Source organism: Corella eumyota, chromosome 2, assembly GCF_963082875.1.
Source record: "Corella eumyota chromosome 2, kaCorEumy4.1, whole genome shotgun sequence".
In the NCBI taxonomy this organism is placed as follows: Eukaryota; Metazoa; Chordata; class Ascidiacea; order Phlebobranchia; family Corellidae; genus Corella; species Corella eumyota.
This window is the reverse complement of record NC_137491.1, coordinates 10,099,370-10,123,436: the sequence shown is the minus strand read 5'-3', so window position 1 is coordinate 10,123,436 and position 24,067 is coordinate 10,099,370. Positions and strand designations below refer to the sequence as shown.

Genomic DNA, 24,067 nt, shown 5'->3' with positions numbered 1-24,067 from the left:
AAAAAACTATATAAACTTTTGGGTGAATTATGATAGCAAAACTAAATGCAGGAAATTACATTAAAATTTATAATCAAAACATTTATTTTACTTATACACTCAAAACAATGTTTTGTAAACAAAAGTTTATTTCAGCGAAATCACGACATACAACTAACATAAATATAAACAAAGAAAGCAGAAAATAATATTTCGACCAGACAGTGAAATATTATTTTAATCTTAAAAACATTTTTGCTATTTTAACATTTTTTGTTTTTCTGGGACGAGCTTCTACCACTATTTCCTGTTTTCTTAAGATCGTGACGTGGTTTCTACTCGCCTACTTGTAACAACTCGGTGACCGCTAGCTTGTGCACTCGAGTTAAAAAACCAGATAGGTCGATGGTTTCGTAAATAATATGCATCGATTCCGAATAAAATTGCGGCCACAAACCCACATATATCAGCTGAAAACAATATTGCAATAAGTCAATAAGTCTCTATCTATCTACTATACCGTCCTACAGCTTACATATTAATTTATTAAGCTTGTTACCATTACAGAGATTGCCATAACATGCTTTGTTACAAGTTTTAGCCTATAGAACCACAAACTGCGTAAATTCAAAATTGAACTTATAATTTAGTTTAACTTATAATTTAAAGAAAAGAAAATTTTTAAAATTTACATTAGCTTTTACAGTTAGCTCTATACAACAAAATTATGTTTAGTTCACCTGATAGCCTGGCTCTGCAAGTATAAGATTGGAAAGAAGTACAGTTTAGATATCCAGCAAAAACAGCAGAGGCTAACAGGTAGAGTAGACAAGAAAAGGCAGACCAGAAGAATTCGAACGTTCCAAATGTATGTTGCTGATTTATGCTCTAAAAATGTATTTTAAAGTTAAAAATAGTATGGTAAACAATATATATAAATACACAGTTTTGGAATTAGAAAATAGCTTATAATGCTGATGTCTAACTATTAAGCTACAGTCTTCATCTAAATTATTATACACTGTCTTAACAGAACTTTCAGGTTTACTTACAGCCTTTTTTGTAAAGTTTAAAATGTGGATAAGATACATGAGACAAGTAACACTCCAAGCTACTACCCAGGCTATCAGCACAAAAGTTAATGCTGACGAACACCTAGAAAATAAGTCATATAATAAAGTTTAAGGTAGTGATTAAAAAACAAATTTAAATACTTAAAATAGATGTTACAATTCTGGACATTCTTGTTGTAAAACGTTAATTTCATTAATTTTAATTTAAAAAAATATTTAAGAGATTACAGACCCATGTTTAAAATTGCAGTTTTTCCAATTTACGTTTTCAAGAAAAAGGCCAAAAGTACAACCGCCAATTACTAATATCAACATTTTCCATATTCCTCGCCACGTGGTTCCATAAGCTAAAAATAAATAAAATATAAAACAAACTATAAATACTACAAATGTTTTTTTATTAGCTTAAACTTTCGCTGGAATGATTAGATACATTAACTCTTATATCATAATACTTCTCGGTATTTTTATTATTTTTCTACACACCCGTTCCAACGGGTGCATATTGTTTCAAGTTTTGAGCTTCTAGTGAATACAAAACTGCAGTTACTACACCAAGCAGCAATGCTGTAAGTTGTTTTGCACATTTACAAAACCTGTAACATATTATACCAAAGCATCAACTTTTTTCCGTTTTTAAGTTTATTATAATATAATACCCAAAAAATAAAGTTTAAAATCTTAATAACAATCTATAAATTTTAATAAACTAGCAAGCGTTTAAATACAATACACAAAACAAAGTTTTTGACCCGTTGGTAATTTTTTGGTAAAATGATACATAATAGTAATAGCCAGACCATTCAGAAACGTACTTTAAACCTTTGCTTACAGAGATATAACAACTATACATACATTACATTAAAAAGTGCACCAATCGTCGGTATAGAGTTATCCGTACTTACCCGTTTCCGTTACAGCCTGGTTCACAGTTTCCAAAAAAGCAAGCAAGAATAACTGAAGATGCTAGGAAGTTAATACAAGATAACCACGACCAAAAATAGTTAAATGAGACGACCGAAAATCGTTCCGTTGTCATATAGAACACAATACCTATAAAATATTTTCATTTATGTGTTGATGTTGTTAGCTTGCTAAAAATAGTGGGTTAGTCGGCGTCAAGGTTCAGGGTTTGATTCCCAAAGCGGGCCTTTGTTATGTACTTGATAATTTTGCCCTTTAAAAAGCTTAATTATTTTAAGCAGGCATGTAGACAGTTAAAATATTTTTCTTTTATTTATATAAAAAACCCTTAAATGTTTGACATTTATTTTATTTATAGAAGTTTTGCTCTAAAAAATTTGGTGTAGATTTCCATAATGAATAATTTATAAATGACATTACCTTAAAATAAATAAAAATCACACTTTTTTAGAAATGTATATATAAAAGTATCGATTTAAGGCAAAAGATTTCTAAACCGAAGGCCCAACTATCAGCTAACTCGATTTTTGTATTCGTTCAACCACAAATTGTTGAAATGATGTAATTACATTTCGCGGTTTGATTTAAAAGGCGTTTGACCTTTTCAATGTCAGTTATTTAATTACTCAAAAGTATTTTAAATGTCAACAACCTAAGTCGATAAATTATGCATGTAACTGTGTAAGCAATACAAAAACATTACAAATATTATTTTAAAATTATTTAAAAATATGTAAATTTTTCTGTTACCTGTTACCATAAAGAAGTACAAAAGTAGGCTGATCGCCCATGATATAATATAGCTTGCTAATACATATGTTTTAATGCTCGGACTTGTATACATAAGACTGTCTGCATACAGTGAAAAAGTAGCACACCCCGCAATAAGAACTAATAACTTCCACATTCCAGCCTTAGTACAAACATAATTTCCACCGCCATCCGTGGTTTCTGGCATTATTTTAATTTCTAATTAATGATCTAAATGTAAAAATTTTAACATGATATTAATTTCGAAGTTTTGAGTTATAAACTGCTTTTATCATTACTTAAACGACCCTTAGTTCAAAGTGAGTTACCATTCTAAGTATTGGAATCATGTATTCAATACGCTATTATACTTCTATTCAGTAAGTTATCTATAGTAATATTAAGTATAGCAACTTCCGTTCACATAAATTCTGCACTGGTTATGATTAAAATTGAATAAAATCATGAATGCAACCCCATTTAATAAACTTAGTATTGTGCTAAAACTTAATTAGTTTTTTGTTTGTTAATCTATATCTTCTATCACACTGATTTAGAACATATATCTTTGTATGTATGTTTACCATGTCAAGCTTGAATACTGTACAGACCAATACGTCCAATGACGGCAGTTTCCGCATTACATGGTTTGATTTTAAAATATGGCTTTCATTGAAAGTCTGACGTCATTTTGTATAAACTGTAGCTTACGGCTACCTTATATTATTGCCATAGTGAATAATAAAGTCAAGTAGGCGTTAAAAAATGACATAATTCTTAATTGGCTTATGACTGTACTTATTCAATACAAAGCACTCAAAATGTTAACCACAACAATATTTTTTTTCTAAATTCTTGCAGTTTAAAAACTTATTTCGTATATAAGAGAGTCAAATCATAAAAAGCTTAGTTTTATTTAACACATAAGCGCTAATTATTTAATCCATGCCACTGGTAAAATTCCCTAAACAATAATTTTCGAAACTATAAAAACAAAATATATTAAGCGCATTGCTATTTTATTATTACTTTAATGTAAAAAATTTTACAATTTTAAAAAATAAACACAGTTTATGTGTATTTGTAAAAGGGTTTTTAAATTTTATTATGGCACAAGTCGCAACCTTGTCACTCTTCCTACGCAACCACATTTGAGTTACATTTATGGTACACCCGCACGTTGTTTACTTGGATTTTTCTAAAAAAAATTTTTTTTTATGTTTATATTAAAGATTTAGGTAATTTTGCTTAGTAAATTTTTGTGGCTATCAATTATGGCGGACGACGAAACGACTGTCCAGGTTAATTTAAGTGGGGAAGACGATGGGGAATCGTTAGACAACTTCTTTAAAAAGAAATCGAAAAAGGGGAAGAAAAAAAAGAAAAATAAACCTGATAAAGGTATTTCACAAACCAAATTCTATAAATGTTTTTTTTATTTTTTAGTTGTAGTTTTTGGGTGAACTGGAAACAGTTTTAATTGCTTAAAAACAAAATTTATTGAGGAAAACATGTGAGCTAAGACTGTAAGTCAGTACGTGCACAACAGCATTACATTAGAAACTCTATTAGCGTTGTCCGACGTCTGTCAAGTTTATAAAATGCAGAATTGCGGAATTTTTTAACTTTACCTTATTCTTCTTTTGTACATTCCTCCTTTCCGCATTTATTTTAGTACTACTCATTTCAACCAGCCGATGACGCTAATAGAGATCCCAACATTATTGTTTTTGTTGATTGACATCATCTGACCATTAAGTTGGCTTATTAGGAAGTTTTGAAGTGGTTAATGCTTCTGTTTAAAAACATTTTGTACAACTAAACTAGTTGTTTGCAAAATTTAGCACATTTTTAGGTTAAAATAAAGTATATATATTTAATAGCCTAATAATTATTCACTTTACATTTTTTTTTTGAATTATCATGAAGAAGTTATGGTATGGTCTTATGGTTGGCCAGTCTGAAAAGTAGGGCAGCGTGCACGCACAAGATTTTTTTTGGTAAAAAATGTGGAATTCGTTTTGCACGCCTGTTTTTTTTTTGCCTGGTTTGTTTTGCACGCCTGGTTTTAAAAAAAATTTGCAAAAGTGCAATAAAGATGCCTTGTGGTAATATATTTAAGCTAAATTAAGTATATACGCGTGTTCATGCCATTTTTTACGCTTGCGCTTCTGAGATCCTGTCGAAAACTGCCCTACTTTCCAGACTGGATGGTTGGTGTCTAGTGCCTTATCCACTGCCATATTACCCGAGTTTTGTATGTTAAATGTTTGTTTTTAGATTGTATAACCTATCTAAAAAATTATTGATGTTAGTGTTAAAGATTTATAAAATTAAATATATATATATATACAAATTAATTTTTTTTTATGGTTTTGTTAATATTTTTTTATTGTTTATTTCATAATAAGGAATAATTTTAACGGAAGAAGGTGGATTTGAGGTTGACAAAGCAAAGAAAACAGAAGTTGAAAAAGTAGTGGAGGAGAAAAAAGATGTCGATGAAAACACCAATTCTAAAGTAAAATCTTATGTCAGTGTATTTAAAATATAAGAGGCTAGCATTTTAACTTAACTATGGAAAATTGTTAAGTCATAAAATACCTTTTTATGTATGTTAAATTGTTAGTTGTTTTGTATATATCTCTGTGAATCAATTTTTTGAATTAATAAAAGATAGGTTCGTTATGAAAGCATAGCAGTAGTTACAATCAAGTCTTTTTGGCCATTAGAAGGACATAACATATCGTTAAGTAAATTCGTCTGTTGTACCTTAATATTTGGTATGCGAGCTTTAACTTATTACAATCTGTTAAATTTTTTGTTTTTGATTTTAGTTTTGTTTTAAATAGGACCAAGAAGAATGGTTGGAATTTGAAGATGATTCAAACAGAGATTACAGCGACCTAAAAATACAAAATCTACAAATCGAGTAAGGATATTTAATATATAATGTTAAACTTTTATTTGAATCACTAGAACTTTGTGGTCCTAGCTAATTATCTTTCGTACTTCACAGTCCCAAGATTTTTAAAGAACTCTTGCAAGTGATCCTTTTATTTTTTGGTTTGAAGTAATTATTACATACAAAATTTATTTTTGAAATGTATATATTGTTTATTTTTAAGGGAACATAATGAAGAAGATTTGGTCGTGGAACAACCCCCTGAATATAATGACGCGGGTGAATTAATCCCCCCTAAACCTGAAGAGGGGCCATGGAAAGTGACCCAACCATCTTCCAATCCTGATCAAGTAATACCCGAACCTCAAGGTTAGAAGTATTTTTGTTTTTAATTTTTAACCTTTTTTATTATCACTGGTAGTAAATTTGTGTAGAAATAAAATAAAATGCGTCTTATATATATTTTAATATACAACTTATTTTACAGGTGTTTTTTTAATTTATTTATTTAATAAGATAATATGCAGTGTGGTTCTTTTATTTAATTCAACCAATATATTTACAAACTAATTAAAATTGTGATTTAATATCTTTAACTGAATTCTTGTCCAATAAAAAATAATGTTTTAAGTTATAAATTGAACAAAAAAGATATTAATTTACTTTTTTTTTATATAGCTGTTTTTTAATTGTTAATTATTTTTAACTTTTTATTTCTTTAATGGATATACTATTTATTTTTTTTTTAAAACGAAATTTGATATTACAGAACAGGAAAATAAATATCACTCTATGCCGTAAAATAAATCTAAGAATATTTTTCTCTATTTACTTTGCGATAAATGGACTTTTTATCCCATTGACAGCTGTAATAAAATGTTATTGGCTTCTTGTGACATCTTTTATATTTATTTAGTGCAACCAGAACCAGTTAAAAGATCTGGGGCTTATGTTCCACCTCGTGTAAGGTAATTAATATAAGGTTTAACATGTTAGTGTAAAATTGGTTGATTTTTTTAAGTGTAAATTTTTGAGCTTTTTTATAGGTAACAATATTGTTTATTTCAAATATTCTTTTGTACTATGTGTTATTAATTATAGTATGTCATACGATTATTTAAAGATTAAACTTTTAAATTTAGAATTTTAATAACAAGTCTATAGCTGTATAAATAATGGGCTTATTACCTATAAATATTTGCTAAATTTAAGTAAGTTTTTTTATTATTTTTCAATTTCTGATAACAGAGCTGAGCAGGGCAAACCAGGAGGTCTGGTAAGAAGAGGCCGTCCTCAGAAAGCTCCTGAAATTAGCAATGAAAACGACTTTCCCTCATTATCAGCTGCTGTACAAGACACTGAGTAAGCTAATTATTTGCGTTTTATATTTTAGGATTTTGTCCCGTCTTTTTTTGGCTTTCTTTATTTTTCGTTTCTTCATTTTTTTATTTTCTGGTTTCTTCTCTTTCCATTTTCCTTACTTTCAGGCGACCTAAACAGCAGTGTTAATACAAACTAAGAATTTTAAATGTAAATTTTTTAAGAAATTATAAGATTTTTTACTATTTTTGATTTCTTATAGAACTCACAAGGGTTTTGAAGTTGTAAAAACTGGCGTAAAAACCTCCACACCTTGGCGCAGTAAACACCAACAACAACAAGCACAAAATCTTGAACTTGGCAATAAATTTTCAGCCCTAAATAATGGATAAAAAATCAAGCATAAATCTGGGAGATGAACTATGGATATGGTCATATAAATGCTGTCTCAATTTTGTAAAAAGTATCACAATACTGTATTTGTTAAAAACTGAAAATATATTTAAAGTTAGGCTATCAATTTGATTATTATATTGATTTTTTTTTTTGATTATTTTTGAATTTTTTGTACAAAATTATGTTTTGCTACGAAGACGATTTTTCTAGGATATTTTAGGTGTTTGTTTTTGGTATCATGAGGTCACTGCAATGTTTGGTTTTGGGTTTGATGAAGAATAAAGAAAGGGATTTTCATAATGAATTTAATTTTGAAAAAGTTTTGCTGTGTAATATGCAAATAAATGTCAGAATCTATTTGATGTGATTTGTTAGTATACCTTTTCTTGTTTTAAAATCAACTGTTTCTTTGTCATTTTCTCTTTCATCAAGTTAGCATTTTTTATTATTTTTGGTCCGCAAGTGGGCGATGTTTAATCATTTTAAACAATACATTTATTTGTTTGACTTTGCTCAAGGTATAACGGTAATGGCGTTGGATTATAAGCCGAAAGATTTTGGATTTGAGATGCATCACTGTTATGCTATTCGCTCTTAAAATGTCTTTTACGACAGCTTAAACACATCATAACATCACTTTACCAATTGTTATACAAAGTCTATTTAATTAATGTGATATAAAAAATAAATAAAGAGTGCTCTGGTATCGGTAACTTACCGAAAATTACTTCAGGCTGCGAACGAAAGGTTACGGGTTCAAGACGCACCAATGTCGCATTGTTAATAAACCATTACGCTCTTGTAAGAAAAGTATAAAACTTATTACCTTTAGAATGATTTAGAAAAACAATTAAATAACATTTTCTCTTAAGGTTTTCGATAAATCTCAAACAACAAATATTGTTTAATGTCAAATAAATTGTACAAATGATTCACAAAGTTTATTTGAAATGATTCATTTTTTGACAAACAAACTGAATTAAATTTAATCCAAATGAACTTTTATTTTGATCAATGATACGGGTAACCTTTTGTTTGAATGGTTTCCTTAAACATAGTTAATATTTAATTTACGCTCAAAGGTTTTAAAATTTTTTTTTTAAAATTTAAGTTAAAAAAATCAACTTAACTCAGGCTAAAAAAGGAATTTTAGGATTTTCTATGGAATTTAAAAACACAATAAAATAGTTGTTCGGAAAGTGTTGCACGTCAATTAGGCGATCTTAAAAGAAGATAACTTTCAACTATTCATTCTCGCTACCTTGTTACTTTTTATTTTAACCATCATTGACGTTAAAGTTGTCAAAACCTGTTCTATAAGTAAGTCTACATACGTCAATTGGGTATTTTACAATTATATTCACACGACAACTTATTTTAAACCAGCTGAACTTTTTGTTCTTTCGCAAATGCGTCTAGTAAGCTATTTTATCTGCACAATCTTTAGTGGGGAAATGTGTTTTTCTTTTTATGCAGTAATTAATTCTACTTCCAAGAAATGTGTATTGGGTTTTTCCCGGTAATTAAACCCACGATTAAACCTTCAGGTATTTGATTAATTGTGTTCGGTTTAAAGTTGCAATCTAGTTAAATCTGTTATTCAAAAATGAATTTGTATATATTATAACGCCCTGTTCAAATACATAGGGTGTTTGTGGTTGGCGTTAAGATAAAATTAACATCAACACTTTCCGAAATTTTAACATTAAACAAAATAACTTTTTACCGGGCCCAGCAAAATTATAAATTAGACATTTTTTTATTTTATGTAATGCTTTAACTTTATCAAAGTAAGATCTTGATTTATGTACCAAGTTCTTCCGTACTAGGCCCGAAGGTGTGCTTCACTGTGATTGGCTTAATCTTTTACGCCAATTTTCTATTATCTCGGGAATCTAAGTTTACTTTGATTGTATCTTAATCCCAGAAATTCTTACTTTGCTGTTCGCAGAGGTTTATATTAAACCTTGAATGAACTAAAGATAGAATTGCAGCATATAGATTTTGCTATTTTTAAGCAATAGTTGCTTTTTATAACTCGTTTTACGCCTTAACTAAAGCTAATATTCTATTTATAATTGAATGTAGCAGGCCCACACTGTAACTTCTTTAAACAATATTTTGCTTTGGCCTTTTAAAAAGTAATAAATATTTTTTTTTGTTATAGGCAATCCAAATACAAAAGTATAATTAATTTGTAAAAAAAGTTATATTCTATAAAAAGTTTTTCTTGCATTTGCTCTTTATTTTTTTATAATTATATTGCAATTTATTTTTTAAAGATTTAATAAACACAACAAGTTGACAATTCATTCACAAATTTTATTAATTACATAATACACCGGAAAAACTTACATTTAACAATACAATACATGCCGTCTTACAATAAAACTATACAACTTTAATTTACAAACTGAATTATATTATCTAAATGATTTTTTTTTAAATTGTTAACAGATTTTTTGATTTGTTTTGCCTTAGAAATTTAAACAATAATGTAGTTTTATATTACATAAAAATTCGTGTTAAGGTAGAGTAATAAAATAATAAAACGAAACCATAGATAAATTTACAATTGCAGATTGCAATACAAAACTAAAACCCAATAACATAAGTAAGCTCTGTTAATTGCAACATAAAAATACAGGCTAGGCAAGATGATATATTATACAAAGACATTCGATATTTATTACAGTTCTTCATGCTCGTGGAACACATTTGAACAGGGTTCTCCACACAAAAGTTGACTGATTTTGTCAACTAGTTCATTATCTAAAGCTTCAAAACCGCGCTCCAAAGCATCTCTAATAACGTTGTCTTCGTTACCTGGCCCAGCGATCTGTTCTATTTCATTGATGTCAATTCTGCCTCTTGGTGGAAGGATAGGTAGGACAAGAACCTTAATTAAATCAAATATGACAATTATATGTAGGCTTAGTTAAATATACACTCTATCTTAGCCAAGTGGAGGGAAAGTACTTATATATAAACTTCTTATGTTTAGGGTATTAACAAAAAATGTAGCCTTAATCTAAAAGAAAATTAAGTTTAATATGTGTAAATATTTTTCACTCCGAATTGTCGTTTTAAAATATAAAAATTTAAAATATTTTTTCTTTTTATTTAAGTCTCAGTCTGTCTTTTACTTAGGTCCTAAGGCATGGTTATATTATGCAAACAATATTAATTAAGAAAGTGCTTGTTATGAAAGCGTCTTTAATCTTAATTCACGTCTTAAAGATTTTATCAGCTTGTAAAGAACTTTTCGAGGTTTTAATATACGTGTACGCATCGAGTTTATGTTGTGATATGTCGGTAACCATTTTACGGTATTTAATTGTTGTTTGAAAAAACAAAAAAGTTGGATAACCTGAATATGAACTCCTTTAACACAGGACGCTTTTTATTTGTGTTGTGCCAAGTTTTAAATTGGCCAGGGCAAAATTTCTTAAAATTGTTATCATTTAAAAACACAAGAAAATTTAAAAATAAAAAAATTTTATTAAATGACTACGTGACTTACCAGAGCTCCGGTATCGCGTACTCGTTGTGCAGGTACAATTACGTCATCCTGAGAAGCACCGTCGGTAATAAGAAGAACGATATCACGTGCTCCAGGTCTGTTTCCAACTCTAAGAAGAACATCACGAGTGTAGTTCAAAGCGTTTCCAGTTCTTGTTCCTGGTAAAATTTTAGTTGTTAAAGGAAACAATCAAACCTACAGGCCATTAGTTAACCATTAGCCGTTTTAAAGGTGCTTGGAAAATACGCTTCGTCTGCTGGGATATGTTTATTTTCAACCTATTTAATTGCTAACTAGTCGTGTAAAAGCTAGAATATTTAAAATTTGATATTGTGCTCAAATTTTATTTCTTTTACATAACTACATATTTGCAAAATATCAAGGGTGGCAGTATGGGCGACAGTGGTTTTGCTTTTTGTAAACCATTAAGTACCACCTCTGATATATTAGTGTAAGAAACTAATTAGTTTTCTATATTCGATAAAGATTTTTTTCTTACCGCTTCCATCATAGGGAATTTTATCGAAAGCTTTTAGCACACCGTCCAAACTGTTCGGGTAATCATTAAACAAGATCTAAACAAAACAGGACATCGTTTACTAAGTACTTAAAACCTTCTTGCCATTAAAAACGCTTAGGGCATGCAATTAGAGATAGATTTCGACATATCATAGCTTGACCAATCCCTTGAAATGGCAGTAATAACTCCTATATACACGGTTTGGTGATTTGATATTCCAATTATTAAAATTATATAATTCTTATTACGTTGTTGACAATAACAAAATAAGAAATTGGGTGACGTTAAACATTACTTTGCAAAACTTTTTGTTTAATAAATTTATAAACTAATGAACGAAAATATTTAGCAAAAATTTTGCAAAGGATTTTTTTGTTACTTTGGATATTATGTACCTTACGTTTTTTTTTTAAATTCGGTCCCGTGAAAGTAATCAAATGTTTTGCAAGATTATAATTATTTAAGAACTATAACATAATCCAATAATAAAAAAAAACCTTTGCAAAATTTTTGAAAAATATTTTTTTAATTAGTTTACGGATTTATCTTCCATTAAAGAATATTGCAAATAAATGTGTTAGTAATGTTACACTTTGACTTATTTTGTTATCGGGATCCGTTATTTAAGATATTGACAAACCTGGGTTTCAGTGTCTACTTCTTTGTTATACCGAGCAATGGCGAAATGAGCAGAATCTGATCGTACTCGGAAATCACTAAAAAACAAATAATTTGAAAATAGATTATCAAATTATTTGGTAAATAACTTGCCATATACCAACATTTTAGGTAAGCGTAAAAATTAGCCGCTTAACTTTAATTCGGTAAAAAGAACTTTGGGTAAAAATACACGAAAATAAAAATATAAAAAATATTTTAAAAGCGTATAATATACGGGAAGTAAGTAAACTATAACAATAAAATAACTTGAAAAGCTTATTTAACCTAACTGTAAGGCTTTTATTTGTTTAAACAAAACACTTACTCTAAGAAGCCGCGCACAAATCTTTTCATTAAAATCCAATTATCAGCTCCAACTGAAGAAGATGAATCCAACACAACCACAAAGTCCATCACAGCAAATGGAGGGCAGGGCACTAAACAAAAATTTTAACAAATATCAAATCTAACTTTATTACATTTTAAACCAATATAAGTTCTTGCTTTAGTTTAGTAACATGTTGCAGTTTTTAACAAAATTTGTAGTAAAGTATAGTTGGTTTGATAAAGAATTTTCGGGAGGTAAATCTATTACTTAAGTAGATACTTCGTGTCTTATATATGTTTTTGTATATTATTGAAAAAGGATGTGCTATTGGGATGTGTTTTTAAGCTATCTTTAAACGCCGGGCTTATGAAAGAATTGTGTGGCATTTTTGCTGCTCGAACTTGTGGCTGGTATATCAAATTGTTCAAGTGCATTTTTATTTGCATTTTTGTTATACTTACAATCGCAGCACGGAACCTCGGAACTCCACTGAGCTGATTCTAGACATTCGTTGTTTCTTAAAGTAGGTGGAAACAGATTGTAATCTTGGTCGCAACCGAACCTACACCGGGATCTGAACTTACGACCTCTAGTGCAAAGAATACTTCCGTGGTCGATCGGGCCTTGTACAGGACATACCAAGGCTAAAAAATATTTTTATTATTTGATTATTTTAAATGTTTATAAACTTTTAAGTTTACAACTGTTGCATTTAAAACACATTGTAAACTTTGCAAACAACAAACAAGCTTGCATAAATCACGTCTAGTTTTACTAAACATAGATTCCACTGTACTTCAATAAGACCTCTATTTTATTTTCTTATACTATAAAAAACGTTCTACAAGGTGGGCATATATTTACGTTTGCAATATGGTTCTGGTGCTGACCATTGTCCAGTTCCATCCCCGATATCAACATCTTGACATTCCGCTACTGCAGATCCGACCAGAAGATAATCTTCGTTACAACGATTTCTGTTGATTGAAATGTCAATATTTAATCGCTCATTATAAAAGTTTAGATGTTTATGTTTCTATTATAGTTAGATTATGATCAAAATCTTACTAAAAGCAATGATGTTCTAGGTAAACTTGAATCACTAAAAATTTTGAAATATAATTGATTGATTTATCTTGCTTTTGTTTTATTTGTTTTTTAAATATACAAACACGGAAATCTCTATGGTTTATTAGGAAATTTTTACATATTTGTTTACAGATTTTTTTGATAAAATTCTGGTAAATATTAGCATAAGTTTAGGAAAAATGATTTACGGTATAGTCTTACTTAGTTATCTATGGGATCTTAACCCATGGTATTTAGAAATCTAACCCCGGAGGCTTGAAGGTATAATATATCGTTTAACCGGTTAGGGAAGCAAAACGTGTCCATAGGTTTAACGATATGCCTACTCAAAAGATCCCATGCTGAGATAAGATTTGTTCAAAGGTGCAATTTCACATTTAAATATCGGGTGTTAAATAAAACCGCGTCGATAAATGACAAAATTGCTACAAAATTGCATTTTGCGTGTGTGTAAATCGTAACTATTTACGTTTGTGAACGTTTTAAATAATAAAATTGACTTTGAATTATGTCACATTTTAGGTGGCACAACAGTAGCCTGTGAATCTTTATATAAACTTGTGAATACTTGATTGCTTTAATGGTCAACTTAAATCGAGTAAATTAAATTTAAATTTTTTTTTAATTTAGTTTTTTTACAACACATGAATTTTAATATGAGTTTTTTTAACAGTAAGATAAATTAATAACGTGAAAGTTAAATTAACCAAAACGCTTTATCCCTACGGTAATTTTGTTTCATAAATTCGTTTCTTTTAATTACATATTTTAATTTATTTAAGTCACTTTACGACTTATTATATAATGATGCTAGACTGTCATAAGTGATAGGAATCGGGCCAAAATTTTAAAACATAATTATAAAGATATTCTATATATTAATTACTTACGTGCATCGACTTCTGTGTATGTTACTATTCGAACATCTTACTGTCCCGTTGCCAAGGAATGTTCGCGGAGGCGGGCATTTGATTGGTCGACACTCTGGTGGCGCGTAGTCCCACGACAAATCATCTTCTACAATTTTAAAAAGTTCAAAATTATTAAAGTAATTAAAATAATTTGGATATCGAAAATTGGAGAATAATGATTAAACGTGTAAGGTTAATAGGTATAGCCTTTTCCATTGGCTACTTTTTAAATGTCTTAACGTAATTGGTATTTCATGTTATCACAAGTTATTTTTTGCTAGGTATATCGTGTTGAAAATTAACCTTTAAATAAATTAAGAAGTGATTACTTTGCCAAGAATTTAAAAATAGTGTTACTCTGCCAACGATTTTATAATATTATATTCGAAAAGTCACAGCTCCGTTTGATAAATTGACCAATAGTATCTTTAACTTACTGCAGTTTGTCATTTGGGGTCCAACTCTGTAAAAACCATCTTGGCATTGAAACTCGCAATATGTTCCAGGTTTCTTGTTACCAAGACATTGCATCATTCCGTTTTCTGGTTGTTCAGGCAATTGGGCACACTCATTATCATCTATTATGTAGTATTGATAAAAATATTATTACACACAGTTTAGGCTAAAAAATCTTATAGCTAAGTGCGTTAAAGCTAAGTGCGCTAAAATTAAAATATTTTAAAGTAAATCATGATATATTTACATGGTGCCGGGTATTGTGGTATATTATTCCAGCATGCTAGTAAATCCCTATTACAAAAATCAGTGCCGCAACAACATCTACACACCGATGTAGGTGATCCCAAATTACATTGGATGGGATAGGCACTTCGAATATTCTGTTATTACATTAAACAATATAGGTTTGTCAAACCAATAAAATTTAAAAAATTATAATTTGGCATTAAATGATTATTTTAGTTTACTAATAAAAAAGTTTTCCAAACTTATCTTTCGTTCAACGTTTAAATAATTTTAACAAAACGACAAAAATAATTTAAAAATTAAAATTTTATTGTTTGAAAGTTAATTTAAATATAATATTAACTTTAATCTAACCTGGTCCACATTATTATCACATGCTCGTTTTTGTTTGCATCTCTTTTCAATTAAAATTCCCGTTCCATTTTTATCATTTTGGTCGTGTCGGATCTGATTTTCGCAATTCGCCTAAAATTTGCAACAAAATAACAGTAAAATAAATGCTATGCATAAAATATAACCGTACATTAGGCACTAAGCGTGAATCGATATTAATGATTTTTGTATTAACTTAAGGTGATTGGTTTTATTCATATTTTTGACGTGATTGGGTTGCTTATAAACGGTGTAACTTTAGTGCGATTCGAACCCAGTACCTTTTTTTGCCGTTTTTAGGATATTTATTGTTATAAAATATTACAATGGCTAGCCTAAAACTAGTTAGTTGCCTATTTTACTTTATAGATTTAGTTTAAAACACATAAAATATTTACAAAACAAACTGTTTTTAAACACCTACTTCAATTTCAACACAGTTTCTTATTGTTCCTTTCGTTAAACATTCTTCATTAGTCTTTGCGTTGTGACAAGTAAAGCACATTATACCTAAAAACGTAGAAGAAATTTAAAACGATATAAATATGGTTGGGTAAAATTTTAATTTAAAAAAACATTTAGTGCTTTGAAATTGATTTAATGCAAGAATTACGTTATATACTTACATATGTTTTGTTACAATATAAATTTTATTTTATTTACCTGTGCAAATTTTAATCAAAATAGCTGCAAACGCCAAGTAAATTAAAGTCTTCATCTTTGTTAAGCTAGTCTTTATTTTTAAGATTAAACTAATACTAAAACTGCATGGTAAGAGGTATTTATTTGAAAATTTTTCGAAGTCATAAAAAAAGAAAATTAATGGGCGTTCCTTTTTTTGGTAAATTTTTTTGCTGCAATATGTGCGCTTGTTGGCGCTACCTAGCGAGACAAAACTTGCAAATATATTTTTATCTAACACAAATCATTTTTTGTTTTGTAGTTTGGTTAAATTTATATTTATTCTTTAATTCAGCAAAATTATGTTTTTTAATTGTCATAAAAAGTTTAATTTAAAAGATAAGTGTACTGGATGGGTAACACTAAAAGAAGGAATGAGGAAATCGAGGAAAACGAGGAATTGACACTAAAACGAGGAAATCGAAGAAAATGAGGAATCGAGGAAATATTGCAATACTAAAAGAAGGAATGGGGAAAGTGAGGAAAAGGAGGAAATTAAAGTTGCGGAAAACGCGGAAATTTTTTTTTGTATTTAAAAAAATAAATATAAGATAAAAATACAGAAAAAAACAGAAAAAAACGAGAAACAACGAAAACAAGTAAATAAGAAAACAAGGTAAGGAATAAGGAAATCGAAGAATGGGAAAACTAAAGAAACCAAGGAATAAGAAAAATAAAGAAATCGAGGAATAATGAAAATAGAAAAATCGAAGTATAAGGTAATGGGAAAACCGAGGAATAAGAAAAAAGAGAAACCGAGGTATAAGGTAATGGGGAAACCGAGAAATAAGAAAAATAGGGAAATCGAGGAATAAGAAAAATAAAAAAATTGAGAAATAAGAAAAATAGGGAAATCGAGGTATAAGGTTATGGGAAAACCGAGAAATAAGAAAAATAGAGAAACCGAGGAACAAGGTAACGGGGAAACCGAGGAATAAGGAAAATAGAGAAACAAAGGAATTGGAAAACAGAAAAAATAAAAAATACGAAAATAGGGAAATCTAGAAATAAGAAAAACTAAAAAATTGGGAAATAAGTAAAATGGGCAGATTAAGGAGTCAGTATATAAACAAGAGAATGCGAAATAGATGATCAAGAAATAAGAAAAATAAAATAAAAAACAAGGAATAAGAATAATAGGGAAATGTTAAAAAAGGAATTAAACATAGACTAAAAACGAGATACTTGGTATAAAGAAAAAAATTGGCAAAAAGAAGTGGAGAAATTGGGAAATCATTTTTTTTTATTTAATCATAATTATTGTTTATTGTTGCTATAACTATGTTTTAATTGTTGCTAAACCTATGATTTTAAGGCGTGCAGACATTTAACAACATTTTTAAGTAGATTTAAGTTTAAAACAAAATCATTAAAGGTAGTTTGTAGAACTAAATGTTCGTACAATTTTTTAGACGAATCGTTTCGCTATAACTGACTACCAAATGTTTTCTTATTGAATAGCGTTAAATGCAAAGGTGGGCACCAAACCGTTAATGCGTTAATCGTTAGTTAACGAAGTTGACTTTTTCATTAAAATTTAATTTTTGAGTTAACTTTGAAAATTATAAACGGATCTCTTAACTTTCGTTACATTGTGCTTTCGTTAAATAAAGTACGTAAGTACCAAAAATGTCTTAAATATACATATTGTATGTGGTTTATTGACATCTTTCGATTTAAAAAACGCGCCATAAGACGAATTAGTCGTAACAATATAGAAGTTTATTTAAAACTCGACTTTAATAAGCAGACGGTTTCCCCAATACCTTTTTCCTCGGTTTCCCTATTTTTCTTATTCCTCGGTTTCCCTTTTACCTTATTCCTCGATTTCTCTATTTTTCTTATTCCTCGATTTCCCTATTTTTCATATTTCTTGGTTTCCCTTTTACCTTATTCCTCGATTTCCCCATTGCCTTATTCCGCGATTTCTTTATTTTTCTTATTCCTCGGTTTCCCTATTTTTCTATACCTCGGTTTCTCTATTTTCCTTATTTCTTGGTTTTCCCATTACCTTATACTTCGATTTTTCTATCTTCATTATTCCTCGATTTCTTTATTTTCCTTATTTCTCGGTTTCCCTATTTTTCTTATTTCTCAGTTTCCCCATTGCCTTATTCCTCGGTTTCTCTATTTTTCTTATTTTTCGGTTTCCCTTATTCCTCGGTTTCTCTTTTTTTCTCATTCCTCGGTTTCTCTTTTTTCTCACTCCTCGGTTTTCCCTTTACTTTATACCTCAGTTTCCCTTTTTTCTTATTCCTCGGTTTCCCTATCACTTTCTACCTTGGTTTCTCTATTTTCCTTATTTCTTGGTTTTCCCATTACCTTATACTTCGATTTCTTTATTTTCATTATTCCTCGATTTCTTTATTTTCCTTAACTTGGTTTCTTTAGTTTTCCTATTCTTCGATTTCCTTATTTCTTACCTTGTTTTCTTATTTACTTGTTTTTGTTGTTTTTGTTTTTCTTCTGCTTTTTTAGTCTTATATTTAATTTTTAAAACATAAAAAAAAATTATTTCCGCGATTTCCGCAAAAAAAATTTCCTCCTTTTCCTCACTTTCCCCATTCCTTCTTTTAGTATTGCCATAATTCCTCGATTCCTCATTTTCCTCGATTTCCTCGTTTTAGTGTCAATTCCTCGTTTTCCTCGTTTTCCTCATTCCTTCTTTTACCCGTACTGGATTGTGAAGGAAATGTATGTGATGCATAATTAAACAAAATAAATAGTACTAAAGTATTTAGAAAATATTTAGTCTCTGTGTAAATAATTAATTTTTAAAACTTGCAAAAAAATATTAAACCGATAAAGTAGCAAATATAAATATATATACATTTAAAGACAAATACACTTGTTTATTGGCTAAAACAATATAAGAAAAGCATTTTATAAATATTCATTAGCAAAACATTAAAACAGCTTTAAAGTAATTTTTTGTTTTAAAACTAAATATATTTTAAACCAACAAAACATTTTATCTTTGGCATGGGTTAGCACACAGTAGCTGGGTTATTTGTTTGGCAAATTCCTTGTCTAAAACGTCAAAACCGAACTTAATAGCATCAAGAATCACATTATTTTCGTTTCCTTTACCAGCTATCTCGTAAATTTGGTCGGTGTTGAGTTTTCGATTGCCTGGCGGTTTCACAGGCAAAACTTTAAGCTAAAAAAAAATTCAAATTTGTAATATCTTAACTTACTTTTTAACAAATTTAAATTTACACCTTTCGTTATCAGGGACAATTTTATTATAAGAAAATGCAGACATTGGAGCACATATCTTTAAATAAAGCTAGGTTAAAAATTTGCAATATGTTTAAGCCCACATGATTTGTGTTACTCACCAGCGCTCCTGTATCGCGTAACCGCTGAGCCGGAACGATGACGTCATCTTGAGAAGTACCATCGGTGATCAGAAGAACGATGTCTTTAGCTTGTAATCTGTTACCGGTGCTCAGGAGTGTATCGACAGTGTAGTTCAATGCCCGTCCGGTATGGGTGCCTACAAGTTAATAAGCCAGACTTTAAAACGAAGCACGTATTACATCTATTACTACAGAAAAGGTCACGTGACAATTCAAAATTTGACTTACCACTGCCATCATAAGGAATACTGTCAAATTTCTTCAAAAGTTTTTCTTTTTCATTCGGAAAATCGTTTAGCAGAATCTAAAATAATTGAATTTTATTTAAATGTAGCATTGTTATTTTGTTTTAAATGTGATTTTGACGTCATAAAGGTACCTGGGTGTTTATATCGACGTCACGGTTGTATCTCACGATGCTGTAATGTGCTGAAGTGTCGCTCACAACAAAGTCACTAAAATAAAAAAAATGTTTTATTAAAAAAAGGCAGTTTCTTATAACTTTAGGGCTTGAGATTTTATAATTTTCATTCTCCTAATGAACAACATTAATATTGGCCATGGTACGAACAACGTGTTAGTTTACCTTAAAAAACTTCTTACAAATTTCTTCATTTTAATGAAGTTTTCAGCTCCAACAGATGAGGAAGAATCCAGTACAACAATAAAGTCCATCACGATAAATGGAGGACATGGACCTATTTAAAGAAGTTATACTTGAAAATTTTTCTGTAAATATCATTAAAAAACTAAATATTATCAATTTTTTAAGTAAACTGTGGTTTTGTAAAAAGAAACCTGAAAAATCCTACAAATTTCTATTAAAAAATGAACTTAATCTTAATTGGTTTAATGTTTTAAATTCAGTCTTCAGTCTTAAGTTTTAATTCGGATTTGCAGTTAAAAAAAGTTTGACAATTTTTTTATGTAACAATCTTTAAGTCACTTCACAAGTTTGTTCAGTATTATATGTTATTGAAATACATACGTCTGCAACATGGTGCTAGTTTATCCCATTCCCCCCCTTCCTCGCACAAATTATATTTATAAGAACTGGGTTGAATCAAATAATCTTGATCACATTTAAAAGTACATTTTGAATCAACTCTGGACCCACGTGTACAAAACATATTTCCGTTTGGTATTGGATCTTGCACAGGGCAAATCATTGCTAAACAGATAAAATAATCTTAAACTAATTATAGTAGGAATTTAAAAACGATTTTGTAACATTCCTTATTTTCTAAGCCAAAAATTTAATTTTAAGTTAGGAAATTACAACCCTTAAAATATATGGTACGCTCATTGTATATTTTTAAATGTTAAGTCATTGCTTAATTATGACCATATACAGTTAAACTAAAATTTAACTTACGTTTACAAACTGGCGGTATACCCGACCATCTCCCAACTCCAGGTGTTACTTCATAACAAAATCTTTCGGATTCGCCAATTAGTTTGTAATCACTCTTGCATTTAAATCTGTGATTGTGTAATACAAAAATTTTAATACTCAGATTTTTAGCTGTTGTTAATTCATATTAGGTTACCTGCATTCGCTACGAAGTTTAGCACCGTTTGTGCATTTAACATATCCGTTAGGTGGAGGTCTTGAGTAGGGTGGACACGTGATTAGTCGACAAATTGGTGAAGGAAGATCCCATTTAAAATTCTCCACTTAAGAAAAATCAACAATAAATAAATAAAACATAACGTGCTTTGACCTTTTTGCACTGTTTATCAAATTCTTTACAAAATAATTTTCTACATGCAATAGTCACTTCTTTCTACCGATTTTGCCATTTAAAATTTGATAAGAAAAGTTTATTTTTGATAAGAACATTAATAATATTTGGTTTATACTAACTGCAAGTAACTCTTGAGGGTCCCTCAAGAAAATGATCTGTGTGGCATTCAAAATCACAGAATGTACTTGGTTCAAGGTTGCCATAACATTGCTTGTTTCCGTTTTCGGGTGTAGTTGGCATTCTACGGCATCTGTTTTTACCTAAATAGAATAACAATTATAATACTTTATCCTCGATGCAAGAATAACTACTTCGCAGTCAAACTATAAGGCTCAATATAGAGTTGATTTTGGCAGTTTTGTATATTTTTGACGTGGTGTTTTTGCTTTTTTAAATCTACCAATGGATGTTACGTTATACAGGAGTAGCTATATTTTTAGAAATGCCATAATATAGACGCCATACAAATATTGTTAAAACTTAAAAAAAAATTGCATTTAAGCGTTGTTGTTAAAATTTACCTGGGTCACTGTATTGTGCTTGACCGACCCAACATGATAACAAATCTCTGTTACAATTATCTGTCTCACAACAACATGTACAAATGGACGTGGGTGATAATAAATTGCACTGAATCGGATACGCCTGTTTCAAGTTCTAAAAATTACGTATTTCTAATAAGAATTCTAAATGATATTATTTATTTATATTGCTGTAAGTGGCACAGTTTTGAAAAAAGGGAATTAGAACTAACCGGCAGTGTGGTGTAGTGGTTAAAACACATAGCTTCACTACACAAGGTCCTGAGTTTGATCCCTACTGCATTTTTGCTGTAGCGCCTTTGAGTAAGGCGCTATGCTAACCCAACACTTTGGCATTTTATAACTACTGACAAAGACAACTTAAAACTGGTCGGGGTAATTATGTTACTATATTTACTATATGTTGAGGTTGTGAAGTCGACCTTTCCACATTTAGAACAAATAATAAAATAAAATACAAAACCTGTGCGTAGTTTGTAGTACAAGCTTGTGCTTGTTTACAACCTTTGTTGATAGTAAGAATATCTCCTCCACCACTGTGTCGAACTTGGTCCTCGCAAACAGCCTAACAAATAAAAGTTGGTTATTAGTTTTAAAAGAAATGTTTTAAAAATGTTATGCAACTTACGTCATATTTTGTACATCTTTCCAAATAACCCGTTCTTAGACATTCCTGATTAGTTCTTGCATTTTCACATGTCCAACAAAACAAACCTTTCAGAACAAATTAATATAGTTGTAAGGTTCTCTTAAAAACTTGTTATATTTTTTTTAGTCATGTTTAAGCACTAGCAAATAAGTTTATTTAAGTTAATTATTTTTTGTTATAGCAAGCTTACCTTGGCAAATGTTGATGCATACAAGCACTAAAAACAAAACCTTGATAAAATTGTTCATTTTTCAGAACAAATTAGTCTCTACTGAAATTGCCTTTTGCAGACCTTGTCAGTTTTCTAGTGATTTGAAAATCAAAATTCACTGCTTTAAATACTTTATAAACATATATCTAAACACTTCAATATATTGTTTTTATAATTAACATTAAATAATTTTAGGAGTTTCATAGAAAAAAACGTTAAAGTTTTTCGTTTATGCTTATTTATGATTCGATTCTGCGAAACATTTTCGCGTTACCTGCATTCTTTTTGTTTATGACATAATAAACGTGGGGTTAACGTCAATTGCTGACAGAGGATTGTAAAATATGTTGGTGTGATTTATTGCCTGATTGTTTGTTGGTCAATTTATTCCGCTAGCTTTTTGTATTGTTCCATTACTTGTTAACAAATTAAACTAGACTTATTTATTTTAAAAAATTTAAAAGTAAAATGTTTATTTTTAATTAACAATTAATTTTTTTAAGTATAATTAACAAACAAAACCGGTAGCGAGTTGTAGTGGTCAGAACACTTGGTTACTACATTAGATCTTGGGTTTGAACCCTAATGCTCTTACACTGTTCAAACTGTCATGCTATCCCATACTGCTGATGTTACTCTACGCTCTGATCTTGAAATCGACCTTCCCACACCAGGAAAAAATATATATATAAAAAATTCTGCACAAAAACAAACTAAAAAACAGTACTGGTTTGCAAAAATGGTTAAATAAAAAAATTAAAACAACACATTTTTAAATATTATGTAGAAAATATAACATTTATACATTCAATAGTAAACTGTATATATGAGGATAATTATTATTTGACTAATTAATTTAAAAAAACAATCAGCGCTGGAATGTAGACACAAGAATTGGCTCTAGCCTAAAACCCGGGAACGTGGTTTTGTGACGTCACCGATTCGTTTTTAGAGTTCTTTCTAGCTTTGCACTCCTGCTGTGTGGACGTGTTTTTAAGCTCTGTTCTTAGATGTCTCTTTCTTGGTAAGTTTGTTTGATTTTTGCCATTTTTTTCTTATTAAGGAACACTGATATTGTTAAACAATAAATAAATTTTTTATTTATTAACATTGATAGTTTGAATTTATATTTTATGACGTAAAAATTGTATAAATCAACAGCGGCGCACATAAATTTTTTTATTGCAATTGTTTTAAAATAGTTGTTTCAAGTTACAACATTGTTTATTTTACAAATCGTAATATAATTGATTTAATGAATTGTTTAAGATTTCTTCTATAACTATAAACAATAGTAACGCGTTTATTGTTAGTTTTTTGCTATTTTTTAACAATTTTGGATAAAGGCGCTATTTACTTTAATTTGCTGGATTTAGACCGATTTCTATAAAAATATTATAAAATGGCGCGTAAAATTTA

General features: G+C 29.4%; 5 protein-coding genes across 6 annotated transcripts; 1 reads left to right on the top strand and 4 right to left on the bottom strand.

The window, feature by feature from the left end:
- Positions 1-126: 126 nt before the first annotated feature.
- LOC145743140 (uncharacterized) lies at positions 127-2,953 on the bottom strand. Its single transcript, XM_082561046.1, has 7 exons — positions 2,727-2,953; positions 1,958-2,105; positions 1,539-1,648; positions 1,285-1,399; positions 1,032-1,134; positions 720-867; positions 127-449 (listed from the first exon to the last, which is right to left on the bottom strand). Exons 1-7 carry the CDS (start codon positions 2,932-2,934, stop codon positions 295-297), a joined length of 987 nt encoding a protein of 328 aa, XP_082417172.1. The 5' UTR covers positions 2,935-2,953; the 3' UTR covers positions 127-294.
- Positions 2,954-3,939: 986 nt separating this feature from the next.
- On the top strand, positions 3,940-7,976 carry LOC145742993 (protein CDV3 homolog). Of its 2 annotated transcripts, none has more exons than XM_082560844.1 (7): positions 3,940-4,127; positions 5,138-5,259; positions 5,579-5,658; positions 5,855-6,000; positions 6,548-6,599; positions 6,880-6,993; positions 7,214-7,976. In XM_082560844.1, exons 1-7 carry the CDS (start codon positions 4,001-4,003, stop codon positions 7,341-7,343), a joined length of 771 nt encoding a protein of 256 aa, XP_082416970.1. In that variant the 5' UTR covers positions 3,940-4,000; the 3' UTR covers positions 7,344-7,976. The 2 variants fall into 2 exon arrangements, with proteins under 2 accessions (XP_082416970.1, XP_082416971.1); XM_082560845.1 differs by having other exon boundaries at positions 5,138-5,247; positions 7,214-7,965.
- Positions 7,977-9,654: 1,678 nt separating this feature from the next.
- Positions 9,655-16,219, bottom strand: LOC145742751 (uncharacterized). The gene is made up of 13 exons (XM_082560541.1): positions 16,119-16,219; positions 15,880-15,965; positions 15,438-15,548; positions 15,082-15,217; positions 14,816-14,956; positions 14,358-14,484; positions 13,243-13,355; positions 12,840-13,022; positions 12,376-12,487; positions 12,031-12,106; positions 11,370-11,445; positions 10,871-11,028; positions 9,655-10,246 (listed from the first exon to the last, which is right to left on the bottom strand). Exons 1-13 carry the CDS (start codon positions 16,171-16,173, stop codon positions 10,037-10,039), a joined length of 1,584 nt encoding a protein of 527 aa, XP_082416667.1. The 5' UTR covers positions 16,174-16,219; the 3' UTR covers positions 9,655-10,036.
- Positions 16,220-19,107: 2,888 nt separating this feature from the next.
- LOC145742355 (cuticlin-6-like) lies at positions 19,108-20,173 on the bottom strand. The gene is made up of 5 exons (XM_082560136.1): positions 20,085-20,173; positions 19,878-19,953; positions 19,727-19,802; positions 19,474-19,635; positions 19,108-19,289 (listed from the first exon to the last, which is right to left on the bottom strand). Exons 1-5 carry the CDS (start codon positions 20,171-20,173, stop codon positions 19,108-19,110), a joined length of 585 nt encoding a protein of 194 aa, XP_082416262.1.
- A 66-nt stretch (positions 20,174-20,239) lies between these two features.
- Positions 20,240-22,685, bottom strand: LOC145742354 (E-selectin-like). The gene is made up of 9 exons (XM_082560135.1): positions 22,628-22,685; positions 22,417-22,502; positions 22,252-22,353; positions 21,768-21,903; positions 21,366-21,506; positions 21,049-21,175; positions 20,874-20,980; positions 20,487-20,669; positions 20,240-20,247 (listed from the first exon to the last, which is right to left on the bottom strand). Exons 1-9 carry the CDS (start codon positions 22,683-22,685, stop codon positions 20,240-20,242), a joined length of 948 nt encoding a protein of 315 aa, XP_082416261.1.
- Between the last annotated feature and the right edge of the window lie 1,382 nt (positions 22,686-24,067).

Bases quoted from the DNA above. Each gene is read 5' to 3' on its own strand.
- LOC145742355 (XM_082560136.1), bottom strand. From the start codon at position 20,173: ATGGACTTTATTGTTGTACTGGATTCTTCCTCATCTGTTGGAGCTGAA. The intron at 19,954-20,084 runs GTAAACTAACAC...TTTTTATTTTAG, and splicing joins TTTGTAAGAAGTTTTTTAAG to TGACTTTGTTGTGAGCGACA. The intron at 19,803-19,877 runs GTACCTTTATGA...CAATTATTTTAG, and splicing joins ACGTCGATATAAACACCCAG to ATTCTGCTAAACGATTTTCC.
- LOC145742751 (XM_082560541.1), bottom strand. From the start codon at position 16,173: ATGAAGACTTTAATTTACTTGGCGTTTGCAGCTATTTTGATTAAAATT. The intron at 14,957-15,081 runs GTAAATATATCA...ACTACATAATAG, and splicing joins ACCACAATACCCGGCACCAT to ATGATAATGAGTGTGCCCAA. The intron at 11,029-11,369 runs GTAAGAAAAAAA...AAATTTTACCAG, and splicing joins AATTCCCTATGATGGAAGCG to GAACAAGAACTGGAAACGCT.
- LOC145742993 (XM_082560844.1), top strand. From the start codon at position 4,001: ATGGCGGACGACGAAACGACTGTCCAGGTTAATTTAAGTGGGGAAGAC. The intron at 6,001-6,547 runs GTTAGAAGTATT...ATATTTATTTAG, and splicing joins AGTAATACCCGAACCTCAAG to TGCAACCAGAACCAGTTAAA. The intron at 6,994-7,213 runs GTAAGCTAATTA...GATTTCTTATAG, and splicing joins GCTGCTGTACAAGACACTGA to AACTCACAAGGGTTTTGAAG.
- LOC145742354 (XM_082560135.1), bottom strand. From the start codon at position 22,685: ATGAACAATTTTATCAAGGTTTTGTTTTTAGTGCTTGTATGCATCAAC. The intron at 22,354-22,416 runs GTAAGTTGCATA...TTTATTTGTTAG, and splicing joins AAAGATGTACAAAATATGAC to GCTGTTTGCGAGGACCAAGT. The intron at 20,670-20,873 runs GTAAGTTAAATT...TTATCTGTTTAG, and splicing joins TATACCGCCAGTTTGTAAAC to CAATGATTTGCCCTGTGCAA.
- LOC145743140 (XM_082561046.1), bottom strand. From the start codon at position 2,934: ATGCCAGAAACCACGGATGGCGGTGGAAATTATGTTTGTACTAAGGCT. The intron at 1,649-1,957 runs GTAAGTACGGAT...AATATGTTACAG, and splicing joins CCAGGCTGTAACGGAAACGG to GTTTTGTAAATGTGCAAAAC. The intron at 1,400-1,538 runs GTGTGTAGAAAA...ATTTATTTTTAG, and splicing joins ATATGCACCCGTTGGAACGG to CTTATGGAACCACGTGGCGA.